The sequence below is a fragment of the Aedes albopictus genome, chromosome 2 (genome assembly GCF_035046485.1).
Source record: "Aedes albopictus strain Foshan chromosome 2, AalbF5, whole genome shotgun sequence".
NCBI lineage: Eukaryota > Metazoa > Arthropoda > Insecta > Diptera > Culicidae > Aedes > Aedes albopictus.
In genome coordinates, this window is record NC_085137.1 from 340,793,434 (window position 1) to 340,815,308 (window position 21,875).

General features: G+C 36.5%; 1 protein-coding gene across 2 annotated transcripts in view; it reads left to right on the plus strand.

Annotated features, from left to right (window-relative positions):
• The window catches only part of LOC109430941 (cuticlin-4), a 231,799-nt gene that overhangs the window by 132,482 nt on the left and 77,442 nt on the right, over positions 1 to 21,875 (plus strand). For both annotated transcript variants that reach the window (XM_062852624.1, XM_062852625.1), the window contains exon 5: positions 12,750 to 12,982. In XM_062852624.1, coding sequence (XP_062708608.1) covers positions 12,750 to 12,982 — 233 coding nt within the window. The remainder of the gene's footprint in view (positions 1 to 12,749; positions 12,983 to 21,875) is intronic.

The following is a 21,875-nucleotide window of genomic DNA, read 5'->3' on the forward strand; positions in this document are numbered from 1 at the left end:
ACAACTACAACTTATTTCGTTCTTTCTTGCGTTACTTCCCAACTGAGAGAGAATTTGCACATTAACTTTACTTTTCTATAAGCACTTCCAAATTGACTGAGAGCTTTATTTGGCAATAACCATTTTTACATTTGTGTATTGTGTGGCAAGCACGATGCTACTCTACGCTCATTTTAGAAACAATTGGTGGACTGTCTGGAATCGTGATAGGAATCTCTTAAAAGATGCTTGGAAGATGTGGAGAAATTTCTGAAAGAATCATCTTAGGATTATTTGGATAAATCTTCAGATAAATTACCTTAGAAAACCTGGTACAATTTTCAGAAGAAATTTCTAGAGGAATCCTAGACGAATTTTCTATAAAATTTCAGGAGGAATCTTCGGAAGAATCTTCGAAGAAGTTCATGGAAATTTCTTGGAACTTCTGAGGAATTTTGAGAGGAGCTTTATGAAGAAATATTTTTTTGGAGATTCCTCGAAGAAATTTCAAGAGTAACCTGAAATATAGAATTATAATTTCACTCTGTTATGAGTTTGATATCATAACAAATGTTGCTCTCGGATTATTATCAATAACATATAAATTTCAAAACATGTTATTGAAATATTTTTTAAATTCACTGTTATTAAGTTGTTATTCAATCTAACAAAACAAGTTATTGAAATGGTCTTCCGGGAACATTTTTTTGTTATGATGTATGTTATTTTGCCGCTTATGACAGGCAAGTTTATAACATATTATGTTATGTCAATAACACAGAAATAACTGATCATATTATTCAGTTATTTTGTCAAAATAACGCATTTTATTATGCTGTTGTTATTCCCTTCTGCTCGGGCATTATGCCAAATGGCCATTATGCCAAACGGCCTTTATGTCATATGGCATTATGCCAAACGGTGTTATGCCTAATGGCATTATGCCAAATGGGGTAGAGCCCCCAAAATGCCCTGAAGCTCATATGCCAGCCTGTGAACTGCCCATAACTGCATAACAGTCACATTCGACAAAAGTAGGCATTGGAGAAAATTGAGCTCAAAGTTTGCAACTTGCACTAGGGTAATTGATCCGATCATGGAGAAGTTAAACACTGGGTTCATGCTTAAACCACAATTGTGTCGCCCCAAGCAAACTTATTACATGGATTGAATTGAAAATAATAAAATCTATCCTTTATCTACGGGAAAATAACGAAATATTGCCACTTTGAGGTTGTTATGAGCATTTTATTCGTTTTTATCTGAAAGAACATTGTGTTCCTAGTTGCGGTATTTGTTCCTAATGTTGCGGTATCACATTGGAATCATATAGGATACCGCAACATTAGGAACACTACCGCAACAATAGGAACATAGCAGCAAACATAATAAGGAAAATATATTTTTTTTAAATAGGTTTTTAGGCAAATCTTAAGCAAACAAATGGTGCAATCTAATAATTTAAGCACAATACATCAATTAAAAATACCTTTTGGTAACATTTCAGTCTAAAACTAGGGGCGGGACAGTGCCTAATACCGATGCTAATACCGCCTAATAAATATTAGTTTCCTAATCTTCATGGTTTACCGAATCATTTTTTGTGTAGTATGTCATGATTTTCCATACACCAACCAACTGTCACGAATACAAAAGATGGAGATACGGTTCGTCGAAGGTTTTTCTTTAATTTGTTCAATTATAGGGTTCATTCAAATATTACGTAACGCAAAATTTGACAATTTCAGACCCCCTCCCTCCCCCCACGTAACAACTTTTGTATGGGAAAATTTGAAATTTTGTATGAAGCGTAACACAGTGCTAGACCCCCTCCCTCCCCCCTTTGCGTTACGTAATATTTGAACGAGCCCATAAACCCTAATTTGTTTTGATTATGTATTTTAGCTGTGAAAATAACGTGAGTTTCACTGCACTGGATGGCTCTCGAAAGCCCATATCGCTGGACGTAGGAAAATCAAAAAGGTAGCTCCATCAAAATGTGATTCGATGCACTTCAATTGCAAGTCCTATTGCAGGAGCTGATTGCGGAAAACCGTTGTCTTCAAATGCATATATCCAATACCTAAATATAAAAGAAAAACTAAATAAGCTGACTGCGTTTGTAAACTGTTCATATTTCTCTTGATATTTACAGAATGTGAAAATTTGAATTAACAGAACTGGGAATTGTCTACTCCAATGCCGTTTTAGGCTTTGGTGCACTGATAGTTTAAGTTTGTAGGGTCTAGCTAATTTAATACTGAACTAGACATTGGCCATATTGATCTGGAGATAGACTCTCGGTAATATTTTAGCTGGCGAATTATTAGTGTGCTTTTGATGATTGTAGATGCAAGCTTTTGGGACGTAGATGTTAATACGAGATACCACAGTTTGGAGGTCCACCAGCGATATTTGCGGGATCGTTGCTTCGGGACTGAAAAGTACGATAGAATAGCGATATGCAACCGATTTCATACAACCTGAAACCAATGAAAATACGCATTTCTTGTTGCTGACATTTCAAATCGACCCAGTTCAAAAAGCATGGCATACTTCGTTCAAAAATGGATTTCATTTGGTATTAATATTTCTAATACTGCTTAATACCGCTAATGTCCCGCCCCTAGGTCTAAAAAGTGTTCAATTGCCATTACCGCAACATTAGGTACTACCACAACGATGGGAACAATCACCCTAGTATGGAAAAAAATCTAAATTTCAAAAATTTGCCAAATATTCAAAGTTACATACTTCGCAATGAAACCTTCTACATCTCTTCTTGTACGCTGGGGGAATAGTTCAAAAAATATTGGAGCAAAATATGATTGGTTGTACGCTATGAGGCCAGTGTGTATTTCCAGTATGACTTTTATGCGGTTACATTTGTTAATATTTTTTAATGAGACAAAACGACTAGGTATTTTTTCACATTTTGTGGAATAAACTTGTAAAGTTCATTTGGATACATGAAAGTACTGATGATTTGGAGATGAGCCGCGGTATTAACTCAATATTGACAAAAACTGCAAATGTTACAAATATGCAGTTATGGGCAGTGAAGCCCCTATAACCTCTCTCAGTGGTGCGAAGTGTCAGTATCAACCTACATTTAAAGCTGAAATTGAGAATGGTATCCACTCATTTTTCCATTTACTATCGGAATATCAATTGAATAGCCTCTGATCATTCAATTGACATCAGCTCCAGCCTCAGTCAAGGCACATATCATTCAATTGAGCCCCAGCTAGGAAGCATAAATGTGTGGTGTTGTACACGGTCAGAAAATTCACTCATTTTGGAGCTAAAGTGGGACAACTCAAAAATGAGTAAATTTTATTTCCAGCGATAGCGCTGGCCCAAGTGCGAAAATCTCATCAGTTAAGGTTGTATAATATTCTTGCCGACGTGAAGAATATTATACGGCTTAAACTGTTTGGATTTTTGCACTTGGGCCAGTGCTATCGCTGGAAATAAAATTACTCATTTTTTGAGCTGTTCCAGTTTAGCTCAATTTTGTGTGAATCTTACTCATTTTAGAGTAACTTTTTCTTAGCGTGTAGGTTCAAAGCTTTTACCATCGTTGATGACGTCAAACCCGACATCAACCTATCATTCACCTATTTTTATTTTGGCCACCAAACCCAACTTAGACCCAATAGTTGATCGATGTTGGTCCAACAGTGGCCCAACATTCGATAAAAATTGACCCAACTTTGACCCGACATTCGACATTTTTTCAGTCTGGCGGAATTTTGCGGGGTTTTTCGTGTTTCGAGTTAAGGCTTTTTACGGCATCATCAGCATCGGCAGCCATGTTGGATATGTGGCTCGAAATTTCAAAGTGATAATTCTCGGCCACTAAAGCGAATAGTCGCATGAAAAAGTATCATCCTATTTGCTCACTCGCAGTGATTACGATGATACTTTTTCTGCTGCGTGGCTGCAGGATTGACAGTTTTTTATCACTTCAAAAACGCGAGGCAAACAATCATTGAAAAGTAAAAAGTCAATGATTCGTATGAGAGCTTGGTGATGCATCATGACACCTTAAGCTACTCAATCGAGTGACAGTTTATTCAATAGGACAGATCGGTGAAGTACTAGATTTGTAGTAATGAGCTGAATTTTAGTATGGTGAGAAGGTCAATTCTCCGTTTCTGCAATGAAATGATGCAAAAAGCGTGGGTATTATGATTCCTTGCCTAAATTGATGCTGTTTGAGCAAAACTTTGGGCAACAGTATTGTTGTTTTCTCCATTTCTTGCAACATAAACAACATAGTTATCCAAAGTTTTGCTCAAACAGCATCAAATTAGGCAAGGAATCATAATACCCACACTTTTTGCACCATTTCATTGCAGAAACGGAGAATTGACCTTCTCACCATACAAAAATTCAGCTCATTACTACAAATCTAGTACTACACCGAACGTGCCCCATTGACAAGGATTCGCTTCTCATTTGATAGGTGCTCTGATTGAATGAAATCGTTTTGAACATAACTAGAAGGAAAAATGACTGAACAGATTGGTTGGTTAGTGTTCAAATGAATGAATTGAATTTTTGCAACACTGAGTCCTCTCTGAACCCTTCTGAAGCACCCTAAAACACTCTGAAGCGTCTTAAAACACCCTGAAGCACTTTGAAGCACTTTGGAATACCTTGGATTTGTCCCAGCTTAATAGTGCATAGTAAAATCAGAGCTGGTTACTCCAGATTTCCAAGTTCCAGCGTATCTATACTGATACGTTCCCATGGAAATACCTCTAGCCTTATTTACGTTATTTTGATGATTTTTTGCTATTATCCTGTGCATAGTAAATAAATAAACGCCACTAGGTGAAACGTGTTTCCCAGGCATTTCTTTCGACTGCATCTTGATGTTGGAATGTCATGCAATAGATATTAGTTCTACTAGTTATTAGAAAAACTAACTAACTTAAACTAACTGTATTGAGTGTACGATTTTATTCGCATTTTTGACGAAATAGTAGTAATAGTGTCTGAAGGAATTCACACAAAACTTAGGCCTAAAGTGCACAGGGTCAAGTATTTGCCAAGAAATGAGCTGAAGAAACAACATCAGTTTGACACAAATGAAAATTCGATCGAGTCAAAGAAGACGTTTGAGCATTGGTTTCTTTTTGGACAAATATATGACTCTGTGTATTAACAGCTTTACCCTTACATGCATGCAGAGCATAATACGGGTGGTTAAAAAATCAACCCTCAATTTCTGGTGAGCTCCTGATAGGAATTTTAGAAGAATATTTGAGATTTTTCAGAGAAATTCCTGGAGAAGTGTCTTTGAAATTTCCGATGAATCACACGGAGCAAACATGGAGGAACCCCTTACATAATCTATGTACAAGTGTTTACAGGTAAATGCTGAAAACGATCGTGCAGAACTTTCGGAAGGAATCACTAAATATATTGTTGAAGGCATTTCTGGCGGAATTCCCAATTTGATCTTTATGAAAACTCTTTAAGGAACATCCGAATAAGTTTGTAAAGAAGCTTCTGTAAGAAATTATGAAAAAAATCCCTGGAAGAATTTCTGAAAAAAACCTTTAGAATAATTTCTAAAATGATCATTGGAAGAATTTCTAATGGAACATGTTGAACATTCTCTGGAGAAAAAATTCCCGGCCAGATTTTAAGGAGGAACAACTGGAGAAATATAGGAATGAATCCGTAAATGATTTTGTAGAAAATCCCTTGAGAAATTTATAAAGGAACACACAGAGCAATTTCAAAACGTTTCTCAAGAAGATCTTATGGAACTTTCTGGCGGCATCTTTTGAAGACTTCCGCAGGCAGTCTCCGAAGAGTTTCTGCAGAAAAAATGGAGCAATTATTTGGTAAATCCTTGAAGAATTTACTTAACCCTTCAGGACGCGCGCCGTTTCAAAAAGTACAACACTACCAAACAGTTTTGCTCGTCGTGGGCAGCGCGAGCGCGGTGCAATTTCAAATGCTTGATGGCGCGTGTCCTGAAAGGTTAAAGAATTCATAAAAGAATTTCTGTCCGAAATTTTGGAGGAATTTTTAGTGGTATCGTTGAAAAATTTCTAAAAGCATATTTCGCATTTCATGAGCTAAAATGTCTGTTCTCTGTGAGAAATCTTTTGAAGAATTTCTAAAGGAATCCATGGAAGATTTTTGAAAAACAATCCATTGCAAAATTTCTCAAGGAATCCCTGGAGGAAATACTTTCAGAAATTGAACAAAAAAAAAAAATCCGAAGAAACCGCTGCAGATCTGTTGAAGACATTCTAAGACGATTTTCTAGAAGATTCCCTGTAGAATATTTTAAAGGAACCCACGAGAAAATAACTGATACAAATTTTAAAAGTTTTTATAAAGGAATCTCTGGAGAAATTTCTAATGGAACCGCCAGACAATTTTGTGTAGAAAACTGTAGAATTAAAAAAATAATGAAGAACTATTGGGCAATCCTTGCAAGATTCTCTAAGATACTGCCTCGAGATATTTGTGAAAGAACCTTTAAGGGAGTTTCTGAAGGAATCTCTGGAGAATATTTACTATTGAGTCCCTGAGAGATTTTCCGGAAGAATACTTCGAGAAATTTCTAAAGGAACCCACGGGATACATTCTGAAGAAATTGCTGGAAAACTTTCTGAACGCCACTCTGGGGAGATTTCTTTTCAAGTTCTTGGATAATTGTTTCCAGGAGTCCATGGAGCAATTTCTGCAGAAATCCATGGAAAACTTTCTTGAGATTTTCTCCAGAAATTTGTGGTAAATCTGTTGAAGAATAAAAAAAAAATCCCTAGAGAAATCCATTAAACATTTCTTGGAGAAATTCGTGTTAGACTTTTTGACGGAAACCCTTACAAAAATTTATGCACAAATTCTTAGAGGAGTATTTGAATTTGGTGGAATTTCTGAAGGCAATGCTTGAAATATTTCGAGAAGGAATTTCTATATTAATGTATGAAGGAATTCATGAAAACAATGCTTGAAAAATTTGGTTTAGGAATTAATGAAGAAAATTGTGAAGGAATCCGCGTAATATACTCTGAAAGAAATCCCTGGAGAATTTATAAAGACATTCATGTAGCAATTTTGGAAGGAATCCATAGGAGACGTGTTGAAGAAAATTATGGAGAAATTTCTGGTGTAATCTCTTGAGAAATTTCTGAAGGAATCCTCAGAACCCCTGGAGTAATTTCCCGATAAATCCTGAAGAATTTTTGAATTAAATTCCTGTAAGGGGGCATCCATTAAGTACGTCACGGTCCAAGGGGGGAGGGGGGGTTTGTGAAAGTGTGACAAGCAATGTATTAAGTATAGAAAAAACCCGTACGAAGGGGGGAGGGGGGGTTGAAAATTCCCAATTTTGGCGTGACGTACTTAATGGATGCTCCCTAAGAATTTCTGACGAACAAAAAAGATATTTCTGATTGAGTTTAGGCAAGATAATGTAATAATAATAATAATACCTGGAAGATTTTTAGAGAATTCTCAGTTTATTAAAATATTATCTCTGAAAGAACCTTTATTAATCAAATTAATAAATTATCGATTCTTGGAAGTTCTACTTAAGGCGAAACTGGAAGCATTTCCTCATTTTTTTGGTTTTTGATCTATATTTATAAAAATGAGTTTGAAGTCCCTTTGAGGCAACAAAACTTACGAACGACTGAACCGATCAGGATGACTCTTGCATGGATCGATTCGTATTCGTGGTGGCTGTGTTTATATGTTAAAAAGAGCTACAAACATGTACTAAAAAATAAGAAAATTGACAAAATCCTGATTTTTATGACCTGGGAAAAAAATCAACACAATCGAAATAAAACCAATCTAGAGTGCGGTGCTTTTATGAGCTAAACGGTTGTCAAACCTCCACAGCTTGACAAGACAAAGTTTGCCGGGACAGCTAGTTTTTAATAAAATAACGAAGCAATATTTTCAAAATCGGTTTTCGTACACATGTAGAGTATGGATCAAGGAATCTCCTGAATTTTTCCCTGGTGGAAGAAGTTTTTCGTTTTTGCAGAAACCATTTTTTTTTGTGCAATTTTGTTTAAAAATGGTTTCTGCAAAAACGAAAAACTTTTTCCACCAGGGAAAAATTCAGGGGATACCTTGATCCATACTCTACATGTGTACGAAAACCGATTTTGAAAATATTGCTTTGTTATTTTATTAAAAATCAAAAACCAAACAGTGAGGAAATGGATCCAGTTTCGCCTTAATTCCAAAAGCTAGACTTTACAAATACCTCTCACTCACGCCAGTATTTGTATAGTATAGCTTTTGGAATTAAGCCTTTTAAGAATCCCTGGAGATTTAATTTCTGAAGTGCATGGAAAGTTTTCATAGGGAACCGTTAGATTTAAAAAAAAAAAACTTTCGATAAAATAATCAATTTCTAAAAGAACACCCGAGAAATTTACGAAGAAACTTCTAGAAGTAGATCTAAACCCAAGAAGTAAATTTACCATGACTCCATAAAAGATTTTTCGATGGACTCCGTAGAGAAATTTCTGAAGGAGTCCTAAAACTAACCACTGAAGAAATCTCTGACATCTTTCTGAACCCCACTCAGTTGGAATTTTCCAAAGAAATCCTTGAAGGAATGTCTAAATGAGTCCATGGAGGAATTTCTCCAGCATTCCATTCCATTGCCCAAAATAATCATTTGTGAAAATTCTGATGTAATCCTTGAAGGAATTTCTGGAGATACACCCCAAAGAAAATTTCGCAATGAATCCTTATATTTCTTTTTTGAATCCATGGAAGAATTGCTTGAAGATTTTGTGGAGAAATTTCTGTTTTTTTTCCAATTTGAAAAACGGAAAATTTTCTTAAGAATCCCTAGAGATTCAATTGTTTAAAGTAGTGTATGGAAAGTTTTCGTTGTTTTTTTATTTTGAAGGAATCTTTTGGCGAAGTAATCTATAAAAGATTTTTTAAAAGAACACCTCGAGATATCTACTAAGGAACCTCTAGAATAAGTTTTGAACCCAATGAAGAAATTATACATGAGTCAATTAATGATTTTTCATTGGACTCCGTGAAAAAAATCTGAAGGTATCCTTTGATCAATCTCTGCATAAACCTCTGGAAACTTTTTTTTATCTGTATTAAGGCCGATGCAAATATTTAATTTGTTTTATGTCACCCCATCCCCACCTCCTCCCCCTTTCAAAAATCCCAAAATATTGAAGGGGCGAAAAAAAATGGCGTCCCATGACTCCATTTTCAATAGAAAAAATGTTTACAAGCAACTATTTTTCAATAGCAGGGTTGTTACAACAGCGCGGATTTCGCGAATTTCGCGGATTTGGCGCGGATTTACCCTAGAATTCGGCCCTCGCGCGGATTTGGCGCGGAATTGGGTTTGCTGTTCCGTCATGCTAATTTTGTTGAATTTTGAACATGATTTTAGTCTGATTTGTATCATAGTATTTTCGTGTGAGATTGCCTTCTTTTTATCTACCAACCAGCGTTGTATATGAAAACACTAAGAGTTAAGCCACGTTAGTGCTTGAGATAATTTTTATTTCCGTTGATGGGAATCCTAGAGGCAACGAAATTGTTCTAGAAAGCATTGAATTGAACCAGCTTAGTTACATTTCGTCTATGTAGTTTATTGTCGTAGCAATTAACTTAATTTTTCCTACTTAGTTTTTACAATATATTTAAGTAAAACACGCTAGCATTTTCTCTCCTTTATAAAAAGCTTATTAGAAATTCTATAACAAAATTCAGGAAATCATCAGAGATCTTTTTCAGGGTGTATCTCCGGAACTTCTCTAAAGATCTTTTCTGATATTGTTCTTAAGATCTTTGTGTATGAACTTTTATCTTGTTTTCTTTTTTGGATGAATGCTTTCATCTTAAAAGTTCTCGTGATTTGTTTTGTAATGCCTTGAATTTTTTTTATAAAAAAAAAATCCTGTAAAAATATCGAAAGGAAAAAAATTCTCGAAAGAATTTCTAACAAAACTATAATAATTTTTAATTCCAAAGTCGTGCACGCTGGCTGTAGTGTATAACAAGCGCACATGGCATTAGAACTGAAGGGACAAATGCGCTGGATATGGTACGATTGATCTTTTTAATACAAGTTTCTCAAATTAAAAATAAAATTTGATTACACTAGTTTACAGCATTTTTGAACTCGGTAAGCTGATGATCATTTTTGGTGTAGAATCATGCCCTGAGTTCGAAAACGCGAAAGAAAAAAAATACAGTCGAGCGAAAATTTTTTCGACTTTCCATACAAGGTTGATGATTTGGAATCGATTTTTGTTCTATTTTTAAGCAAAGCCGCTCACTTCAAACATCTCATTCTCCGTAATCAATGCTCCGATTGAGCTGAAATTTTTACTGTAACTCGCCTACATATGATATGTCAACTAAACGTCGAGAAAGAATTTTTAAGTTGGTTTTTTCTTATTGAAAAAAATACATTTCTTCAAAAAAATTTGGGAATTTGGCTAAAATTTAAGAAGATCGTCCCTAAACCTCACCTATATCTTGAATTTCATCAATCTGACGCAAGACCAGTATTCAGATGATCGAATAGTATTGTATTCAGCTTTCAATTGATGAAAAAAGATTTAAAATTGGTTGAACAAAACGCAATATATTTGAATTTTAGTAAATTACATATTTTGAAAAGTTGTAAAACTCGATATTGAGCTAACACTCAAAAACTGTTCTACTTAAAATTTTTTGAAGGCCGGTTTCAAAATCAGCACTAAATTCTGCGTCAAAAATTTTGGTCGTTTACAGAAGTTCACGACTTTCGTTTTATTTTGTAAACTTGTGTTATAGGCAGTTCATTACAAATATTAGGAATTCATGGCTGGAGTAATCTATCCATTAGATGCCACTAGAATAGATTTAACGTTGAAATTTTTAGAGTGATCCACCGCATATTTCTAGAGCCATTTCTAGTAGAAATCCTTAGATCATTTTAGAAAAATTGTCGGGGCACCATGAAGGAAATTTAAAAGAATGCATATAAATCCCGGTAAGAATTAATAGTGAAAACTTTCCAGAATAATCCTGGGGAATTTTTGAAGGAATTCATGGATAAATATCTGGAGAAATACCTGGAATTATCAAAAAAAAAATCCTGAAGAAATTTTAAACCACCAAGAAAATGCAACATTGTCTTTCAGGAATTTTCCCAGAGTTTTCTTCCCTGGTTGCTGTAGGGATTCTTAATAGTATAACTGCGGAGGAAGGTATATTCTCTTTATACAGGCAACTCCTCATGTGTTCCTCTTGGCATTTTTTCAGTATTTTCTTAAAACGCAGTCCACAAACTACGTAGACTCAATTTTGGCCATTTTAGAACTACCCTTATAGACTTTGTCCACACAAAATTTTCGAAATTAGGATGAAGCTTAGATTTTGACCAGACCGCCTTCCGCCCCCTAAGAGTCTACATAGTTCATGGACGGGCTCTAAAGTATTCTGCCTGGAGAATACTTATCTAAAGTTTAAGTTTCTTTCTAAAAAGTCTCACTGGGATTCTCCAGACATTACTAAAAAAAATCTCAGTGTTAAGGCTGATACAAATTTTATTTGACTTTTTGTCCCCCCCCCCCTTCAAAAATTTTTGGCTAGATTTTGCATTTGCAAATTTGCAAATCGGAATAGTGTTACCAGTTCTACAGTCAAAATAGTACACGCGGAACTAAAAATGGTCAAACAGTGACTAAAATTTACCTTGAAGCGATTTGAGCTTTGGATATTTACTAGAAAAAGTACTGAACCGATTTCGATCAAATTTGTACCACTTAATTGATACTATGTTAAGAATATCGAGTGAAATTTTCAAACGTTTTGATAAGGTAACAAAAAAGTTATAGCCTAAGCAATTTTTTGAAATGGGAGCCCAAATTTTCTAAAATCTCATTTTATGATATCGACAATATCTGTGCCAATATTCAACCGATTTTAATGAAAATTCCAGAGTTGGATTTCATGAACAAAACTTTTATGAAAATACCCTTTTTCAATAAAATATACAGTTTGGAAAAGATGCAATACAGTCCACAGCTTTGTAAGAATCTAATGATTCCAAAAGCAGTTACCCCCGCCCTTTGAAATCTTGGCGGCCATATATTTCAAAACATTTAGAACAGAAAAAAGCAGCTAGATTGATTCTACATAGTACAAACAATGTTGATCTTTTCCGGCATGGCACGTGAAAAAAGTCTAAAAGTCCAAACCGCAACAACCGGCTTGAATGCGGAAAGACGAACCGGAATGAGGTCTGCTCAAACTTACCAACCACCGCAACCAACCAGCACCGACAGCCGGCATCAAGTAATAATAGTAAGTAACACTACTATGAACACATTGGCTGATGGCAAACGATTGGATGGTGTACCACGGCCAAGATTTATGTGATCACGAGCTAGCTGTTTTTTTTTCTTCACCAGTCATCCAACGATCCATGCCATGCTAACCACCAGCCCAGCCAATAAGCTTGATGCTGCTCCGCCAAGGGAGGTGGAGGCTGCAAGAATTAAAGCAATTTTCAACAATGTTCTTGCGCGACTCGTCGTCGTCGTTTAATCTCACCCCTTTTCCTCGTCTTGCCTCTAACTGTCTAGTCTTCTAGGATGTTCAGTTTACCTGCGAGGGAGTTCAGCGTTCGCGGCATAGCTCTGAACCCGCTGCCGTCTAATCCAGCGGTAAAACGAAAGGGCGTAACCGACAACTGATATGTGATTCTTTTCTTCTCCTTTCCATCTCTTCCCCACCGACAGGATCTGCCACGATATTCACCAAAGAACCCACAGTGCGGATACAGTGTCTGTCGGGCTCGATGCTGATCACGATCAAGGATGCACCCGCTAACCTGAACGGTCAGTTCAGTGGGATGGTGTATCCGAAGGGGTTGGCGAAAAACTCAACCTGCCTCACCGAGTACCGGGACCAGGAGGCACCGCTGCGCTACAAATTGCCGCTCAAGAGCTGTAACACGATGCCCATCGAAACGGTGAGTAATCTTTTGAGGAATTCCTATTGTTATTGGTGATGGTGTTCAGAAATAATGAGACCGCTTATGGTGTACGAGATTGTGTTATGCGATTGAGATCTCAAAGTTAATATTATTCATCATCAGTGATTAGTTGAAGTGATTTTTCCATTATTTTCCTCCGATACTTTAGGTTCCACCTAGAAATTTATACAGGCTTTTTGTAAAGTTTTCACCAGCATCTTAAAAAAAATGAATAACATCAAGATATGTTTTATGCAAAGGTCCAATTGAAAAAAATACGCATTTATAGATGATTTATTGAAATATCCAGTTCAGAATATTCCATATTTCAATACAATTAAAAGAATCCATTTATATATCTCTAAAAATATTGAAAGTACATAAATCCAATTGTTATTTTGAGTTGCATCAATAAAAAACACTCCGGAATTTTACAAGAAAAACAAATTTAAAAGTTTAGCATAAATAGAAAAACGCATAAATTAAAACAGGGCATAAAAAAGGGCACTCCTGAGGGTTTGAAATGGGGCCAAGGTTGTTTCCCGGAGTCTCAGGGAAGCCTGAAAAGAGATGGTTCCAGGAGGCTTCATGGTAAGTTGGTTTCAGATAGTTTTGAGTTACGTTTTAGTGGCATTAGGGCTAGTCGCTAGTGCTGTCAGAGGCATTTCAAAGATTTACAGCGAGGTTTCACGATGTACCAAGGACTTTCAGGGGGGTGGTGTACAAGGTTACAAGGAAATTGTAGGAATTTCGGGAGATTTTCACTGGCGATTCAAGATGTTTCGAATGGTTTTTGCGGAGTTTCAAGGAAGTTCAAGAGCGTTTTAAGGATTATCAGGGAGTGGGATGGTTAAAGCGCATGCCTTTCACACCGAGGACCTGGGATCGAATGCATCTCCCGAAAATCCCACAATATGTGAGTTCTTCCTTCGGAAGGAAAGTGGAGCGTGGGCCCTGGGATGAACAAACCTAGGGCTAAAAATCTCGTTAATACAGACAAAAAAAAAGTCTTCGGTGGCGTCTGATAGGGTCTTAGGAGCGTTTTGGAGCGTTTCATGGGGTTTGACACCTCTGAAATGATCCTAAAGCCTCCTGAGACCTTCTGAAACTCCCTTGAAATCCCCTTAGATTTCATATATATCTCTGAGACCCCCAGAAACACCCCTGATACCCCCTAAATCCCACTACAACCGCTTAAAATGTCTCAGAAACCCCTAGAGTTTAGCATATAGAAAATTCTCTAAAAGCTTCCTGGAAATTCCAGAAACATCAATGAAAACACCTGGAACACCCTGATACCTCCGAAAACGCTCGTGAACCCCCAGTAATTCTTTACATACCTTTAAACACTCTGAAACTACCAGTAGGGCCCCAAACTTCATGAAACGTCCCTGAAACCCTCCATAAGATCTTTTCCGTCCTTTCAAACCTTCGAACCGTTTCAAACCTACTTGAAACTGAAAATCTTCGAAAATGTAGTTTTTACTGTTTTCTAACATGAGCTTTTACTAATAAAATTAGTCAAAGATTTTTTTCCATAGTACTGAAGATTATTACTGAATTTGAAGATTCCTCTGGATGATTATTCGAAAAACAAATTAAATCAAGAAGAAATCTGGAAAACCGTGCTAGAGGAACAAGGGAAGGGCTTCTAGATCTAGCAGATCTTTCCGACAATTCCGATAAGATGCTGCAAATTTCATGTGGACGCGGATGAGTCTGAAAGTTGAAATTCATCATAAAATTCTTATATGTACAACTATTTTTCCAGAAATTCCGTCCGTTTCTTCCTGGAACTTTTTTCGAAATGGCCTTCTTGATTCTCATAAATTTTCTTTTGTATTTTTTCTTCACTCCATTTTTCTTGTTTTTTTTCCGGGTTCCAACCGGAATTTTTCCAAAATTAGAACAATTCTTTCCGGGAAACTTGAGGATAATATTTTTTGTTGTTTTTCACGGGGATCCTTCAGAATTTCTTTTCACATTTTTTTCCAAAACATAGCCGGATACATCCACAATCGCTGGTGGATTTGTTCAAGAGTTTTACCTACAAAAATTTTCATTGGAATTCTTTTAGGGATTGTCTCGAGATTTCCTCGGAATTATTCCCAGAGCTCTTCGCGGAACCCCTATAAGAAATTGTCCCTAGATTATGGATACTTCTTTTGGGATTTCTTTAATAAATGCTCCCGGAGTTCTTATTATTATTATTATTATTATTATTATTATTATTATTATTATTATTATTATTATTATTATTATTATTATTATTATTATTATTATTAGCTTTATTTACAAAGCTTTCAGCCCTAGGCTGGTTCACCTCGGACCCCGGAGTTCTTGCAGGGACTTTTCAAAGCATTTTTCTCGGAATGTCCCCTGGGATAAGTGACGAAATTTTTTGTAAGAAATACCTGGAGAAATACCATAACGATTCCAGGTGAAATCATGCAAGAAACTCCGCAAAGACCTTTCAGAGAAATCTCGAGAGGAACTTCGAAAGAAATACTGAGGAAAACTGGGGCATGCTAAGAAAGTTCTAGCTAGGAAATATTAAGGAAATTTGTTGCGACGCCGCAATCTTTTTTGAACCAGTCTAAATTATGAACCCGTCTAGCCACAACATAGCTGCAGCATGACAGTTCTCGTGTTGTAGTAGTGGTAGGTGAAATGAGAGTCGATGACTGAGGTAGAAGGTAAAAAAATAATAGTTTCGCCATAGCATGAAATTTGAGTCGATAGTTTGATAATTTGTTGAATTTATTGTTGCTTCGTAGTGGTTGGAGGTGCGTTAAAACCTTAAACAGCAGTGTGGTGAAATTAGGCGGTAGCATCCGTAAGTAAACATTTGTAGCTAAAAAGTATGAAATCGATTGGAAAAATAGTGTAAATACCTACCTGTATATTTTCCCAAGTGTACAAATAACGGTACCTGGTGACACCTGAAACAAGGAGAAATAACCAGAACTTACCGTGCAGCGGTTACTATTGTAAGTAGACTCTTGAAAAGAGAAATTATGTAAGACAAGTTCACAATTCGAAACCGTTTGTGATTCCACTTTAGCATCCGCGCAAAACCCAAACCCCCCTCTGCTATAATCTCGCAAATATCCCTATAAAATTTATTGTAAACCTTTCCCGAAACACTTTTAAGAGAAATTACTGGCATAACCTCTGTAAGCGTGTTGGGAAAACCTTTGGGAGAACTGCAGAAAGCCAGAAAATCAGGGAAAAGAAAAAAAAAACTGTCATAAATTTAAGGAAAAATTCACGGGAAGAATTCTATGAGAAACTGCGAAAGAGTTTACAGAAAGTATTCGTGGTACTTAGCAATGCGGAAGGACTTCAAGAAATAAGCATGCCTAGGATGTAGATAGAATTTCGAGACAAATCTTTGAAGGAAGTAGTCATCGGTATAAGTAGTCGGTAGTCCAGTCTCAAAATCGTGTTTAAAATAAAACGGTCATACAGTCAGTGGAATTATTGATTGGACTCTTGGATGTCTTGGTGTGATTGGACTCTTGGATGGAGCCTGACGTACTCAGGGAATTTCGTTTTGTCCTAAGACACTCTTGTTCACAAATTCGCCCCTCCCTATGTCAGATTTTTCTGAGAACTGCTTTTCTTCACCCCCAACACCTAGGGTGGCTATAGCTTCAGGTATCAGAAGGTCAGCTCCAGAGCAAGGTTGTTAAACGATAAATTATCGTCGATAATTTATCGCCAACTACGACCTCGATGACAGTTTTTCGATAATCCGTCGTTAACGATAAAGAGTGCGTTACATTATCGTTATCGTTATTGCATCTTCGATAATTTATCGAAAATTATCGAGTTAACTGTTGGATGTCATGTAAAAAAAACGTTTGCGTAGATTTTTTTAATTCAGTCAATAAATGTTCCCATCCGTCTATATGATTAAAAAACGAACCTTGCCAAGCCCGTGAACAAGGGGGGGAGGGGTAAACCACCTCTCCCCTTGCCGATGTTACATACACTAGGCGCCCCTTCGCCTTTTGCAGAAATTAGGAAAAACCCCTCCCTTGGCGCCGTTTTTGTGCACGGGCCTGAACCTTGCCTGTGCTACTGCTACATTGTCGGTCAAAATTTTTCAAATCATAAGCTAAAGGAAATTATGCGTATTGCAATATGCTACGTATTAACATGTAACCACTCGAAAGAAAAATCTCTTGTCCCAGGATTACGATGGGTTGCAGCCGATGGAATCCTTGAAAATATTTCCCATCCTTGGAGGGATTCCAGATGAAACCTCTAGAGTAATTCCCAATTGAATTTCCAAAGGAATTTCCCGGAATTTGATAGCTAGAGGATTATCCAAAGATGTCCCTGGCGGAACTTCCGATGGCAGTTAGCATGCCAGGAGTAAACGATGGTATCCGTTGCGAATTTCACAATGGAATCTAGTGAAATACTCGCAACAATCCTAGGTGGGTTTCCCAAAGGAATCACTGGAGAAATTCCCGCAGCACTCTATGTGGAATTTTTGATGGAATGATGACAAATTCCCGATGAATTTCCTGGCAGGATCCCCGATGGAATAGAACGAAATTTCTGATGGAATCGTTAGTTCGATGAAAATTTCATTCAATGTCCGATGAAGTCCCTTTCCAATGTTTATGTCAAACATATTCCACCAAGATTGCTATGATCGAAACTTACATAGTTAACTTCAGTTAACTAGCGTTGAATTATCGAACGTCGATAAATCTTGCGATAATTTATCATCATCGCAGTGTGCGATAACGTTAAACACAGTTATCGTTATCGGCGATAACGATAATTTATCGATTAACAACCTTGCTCCAGAGGCACGTTCTCCTTTATTTGGGAAATTTGAGCCATCATCATCGAGCGCCATACGATGGCTATAGCTTACTGTCATCATTATATTTTCTTATGTACAATACTGGTACCGAATAGCTCTTCTTCATTTATGCAGAACATGAAAAACTTGAAGCAAATGTTCAAGTTATGAGAAGTTGTAAAAAAAATGCACGACAATTTACCTAAAATTATCTCAAACAAATTTTACTTTTAAAGAAAATAAAGTTTTATCAGTATCAAAGTAATCCATTACCCCTTTTTTAATCCTGAGGAACGTGAAAAGCTAATCTTTAAAATAAAATAGACAGCGTAGAGCTACTATTTTGTTTTTAACTGGATTAGCAAGATTGATTACTTTTTGCTAGTGCATATCGAGACTCGCGCCTTTACTTCACGTTACTTGTTCTGTGGCTTAGTTGCCTAAGGCGCCGGCCTGTCAGAACCATTTTTTTATAAATTTATCTGTTCAAATTAACAGTCGTAACAGTTAAACATACCAACCTGTTGGTATATCAGCTTAGTCATAAATAAAGCTAACATGTGACCAAGAAACTTTCATAGCTCAATATTTTTTTTTTCTTAAAAAAATAGTTTCTGAATTAAGCTGATATAAATTTGATTTTAACTTTTTGTAACCCCCCCACCCCCCCACTTTCCTTGGAAATTGTTTGTGGCTGGATTTTGCATTTTGAGGGGGCAGATAAAAAATATGTATCAATTTATCGGGTCTTGCCAAAAATGCTTTAACGAATCCGATGAGTTCTTAACCCTCGAGCAGTCGCGTCTTCGACTACCTGCAGCGACGCCCCGCTCACTCTGTGTACCACATTCGAGCATTTTTCATGGTGCGTGTACTCAGTACACGACGCGATTACTCCCGGGTTAATATTTTTCAGATTAAATGCTTTACCCAGTCAGCCAAAAGTGATGGGACATTTGTTTGGATTTTGGTTTGAACCTTGATCCGGAAGACAGACGTTTTTGACGTCGCTACAACCAAGAGAGAAAGTGAACAAAAAAGCCTCTGGTTTTGCACCCCAAGTAACATTTTGATGAGCAGTTAGTCTTCTAGAAGTTTAAAAAGCCGTCATAAAACTTTATACTTTTTATTTTGGTTTTATGATGGTTCTAATAACCTCTTCTAGTCTCTTTAACTAAAAATGTTACTTCGGATATCAAAATAACCCAACTGTGCTGAAATATTCAAGCTATCCCAGAATAAATTTAAACTAAATTTAAAATAAGAACTCAGGCGAAAGCCTGGAGCATCGACTCGTGGTAAGGATGATCAACCAATAAATGTGCAAACAAAAAACAAATGCAAAGTTTTCATAATTATTGGGACATGCTAAAGGTACTCATCCAAGTTCAAAATTAATATATTGAAATACCCCAATGGTAAAACCAAGTTCAGCAGTGGGTGTGATGTCAGTTTCAGAATTCACAATGAGACGATGACCTCAGCCCGAGCGTTCTATACAGATGTTCGCGTGATGTGATGTTTATTTCGTAATGCGAACTTTGTTCTTCAACCAAGAGTCAAGAACGAACATACGTTCCGTCGTTGCTAGCTGTTGTTGCTGCTGTTGTCGGTACACCAAGAAGCTGAGGAAACCGGTTCGACGGGGTTCAGCTCCATATTTTGAATGTCATAGCCGTTGGCCATACACTTCCTTTTTTGTGCAAGCTTAGTGGGTGCTCGACGAACAACCATTATTCAGTGTTGTTGATGATTCTGCCGAGAGAACAAGTCTTTATTGCTGAACCCGGACTTGAGCCCGGGCAAAAAAGCGTCTCGGTCGAGTCGTGGGTTCCGAACAATGTGGTTTGTCAATTGATTGCCTAAGTTACGGCATACTGAGTGACTGCTGCTGTGCCAAGCGACGACGTGACTCTTCCACGCCGTGACATCTGAAACCGGTTAGAAAAGGCGTATGTTAATGGTCAACATTGAAAAAAACGGACCCTTTTTCGAGGTCGAATTTAAACACTCCACAATGGAGTCTTTATCACCTCATAGTTAGCACACAAGACGACAAAAGTCACCAAACCGGTGTCATCAAAACGAAGCTGATATGCAAATGTGCAGCGCGCATCGATCCAAGGTCACTTGATTATTTATGCTTTTGATGCATCCACAAACATTCGATATGGATGTTGTATAGAAGCTTTGGTTTTATTTTTATTTTCAAAGTAGCGCTTTTTACGCTAAACTATTTATTTGTTCTACATCACCATAAACTTAACACATAAGTCACCATTCCGGTACGGATTTTTTAAACCTGGATTTCGTATGCTCTTCTAGATTCAAATCACATAAAAAGATAAACCTCTGAGTTTGAGTCAAAAATATTGAGAGTTAGAGGTGGAGCAAATGCCTCAAAGCAGAATTTTTGAGTAGCAAAATGAGGCTTTCACTTTAAGGACAAGGTATTTGGAGTACAAAGCTCCAATTTTCTCGAGCACAAATCTAGAGAACCGTCAAACGTAACTGGCTGAAAATGTTATGTGGCGCTTGCTTCCGCACAGTAAACATTGAGTTACATTTTCAGCCAGATCCGTTTGACGGTTCTCTAGATTTGTACTAGATTTGTAATTTGAGCTATGTACTCCAAATACCTTGTCCTTTAGTGCCATAACTATCTAAATTTTTAACTGGTTTTCAATCTGTTTGCATATTTTTTTTTTATAAATGTTAAAAAAAACTAGTATCTTGTCCCAAATTACGCTAGTTTTTTTTCTTTTTTCTCAATATTCAAACTTAAGGGCCCGATAATTGTTCAAATGTTTGACCAATTTCAAATATTTTAGCGTGTTTTTGAAAATATTTGTGCAGCCTTAAACACACTTTCCAAATTTCTGCAATAGCACACTAGAAGATTTTGGATTAGTCTAACAGTTAAAAAAAAATGTGCTTTAGATATTTAATTTTGAGTTGAAAGAAAAAAATATAATTTTAAAAAATCTTGAAAAACTCATTTTTTGCGTGATTTAAAAAAATAATGCTCAATAAGTCTATTTCAAAATCGATTTGAAAGAGATTTATGGAAAACGATTAAAAATTATGAAAGTTGTGGCAGTGAAAACAACTTTTTATTACTCAAAACATCACCTTTGACGCATTTGCACCAACACTAGATCTCAAAATTTTTTGCTCTTACTCGGGGGTTTCTCTTTCCACACATTTGATTTGAATCCAAGAAAGCATACGAATCTCAGATTTCAACAACTTTTGAAAAATAAATCGCATTTTATGTGGCATCAATTTATTACGTAACGTAAAAATCATTGTAATAAACCGTGAGAAAGCTGCAATGGCAACCATCCACGCGATGAATGGCAATTACATTCAAGCCCTGGAGATTTGTTAATTTTGTTTCTTTCTGTTGCCTTAACTATTAACGCTATGCCAGTGCAGCCATTGTAAATCATCCTGTCAGCTCTCCTTATCGACTCACCGTTTTGCAGCCCATGTGATGTTATCCTCTATGCGATGTATTATATCGCAAAACTCTTATTTGAGGAAAACATGCATTTTTCTTTTAATATTATGAATATTTAGTAAACGAATTTTTTTGAGTGAACAGTTTGTTAAGAAAAGCTATGTGTTTCGTTAGAAGATCATATTACTTTAATTATTAAAATTTCAAAATTCTTCTAAAATCAAAATTTTACGATTCATTTTTCAAAATAAAAAATTTGCGATGACCTAAAAATTTTGCATAGATTTTTTTTTTGCCTTTCTCGTACACCAAAGTGTACTGAAAGGCTATATGATCACTCAAAAAAACGAATTTTTGATAGGAGGCTCAGAGGGCCAAGTCACATATACCAATAAGCTCAGTTCAACGAATTGAGATGATGTCTGTATGTGTGTATGTATGTTTGTGTACAAAAAGGTCACTCACTTTTAAGGCACTTCCCATTGGCCGATTTCTCGGATTATAGCTCGAATCAAACCGGAATTTTACCGCATTGTTGCTATTAAAAATGGTCCGGATCGGTCAAGGCGTTCCGGAGTTATGGCCATTTGAGTGATCCGGAC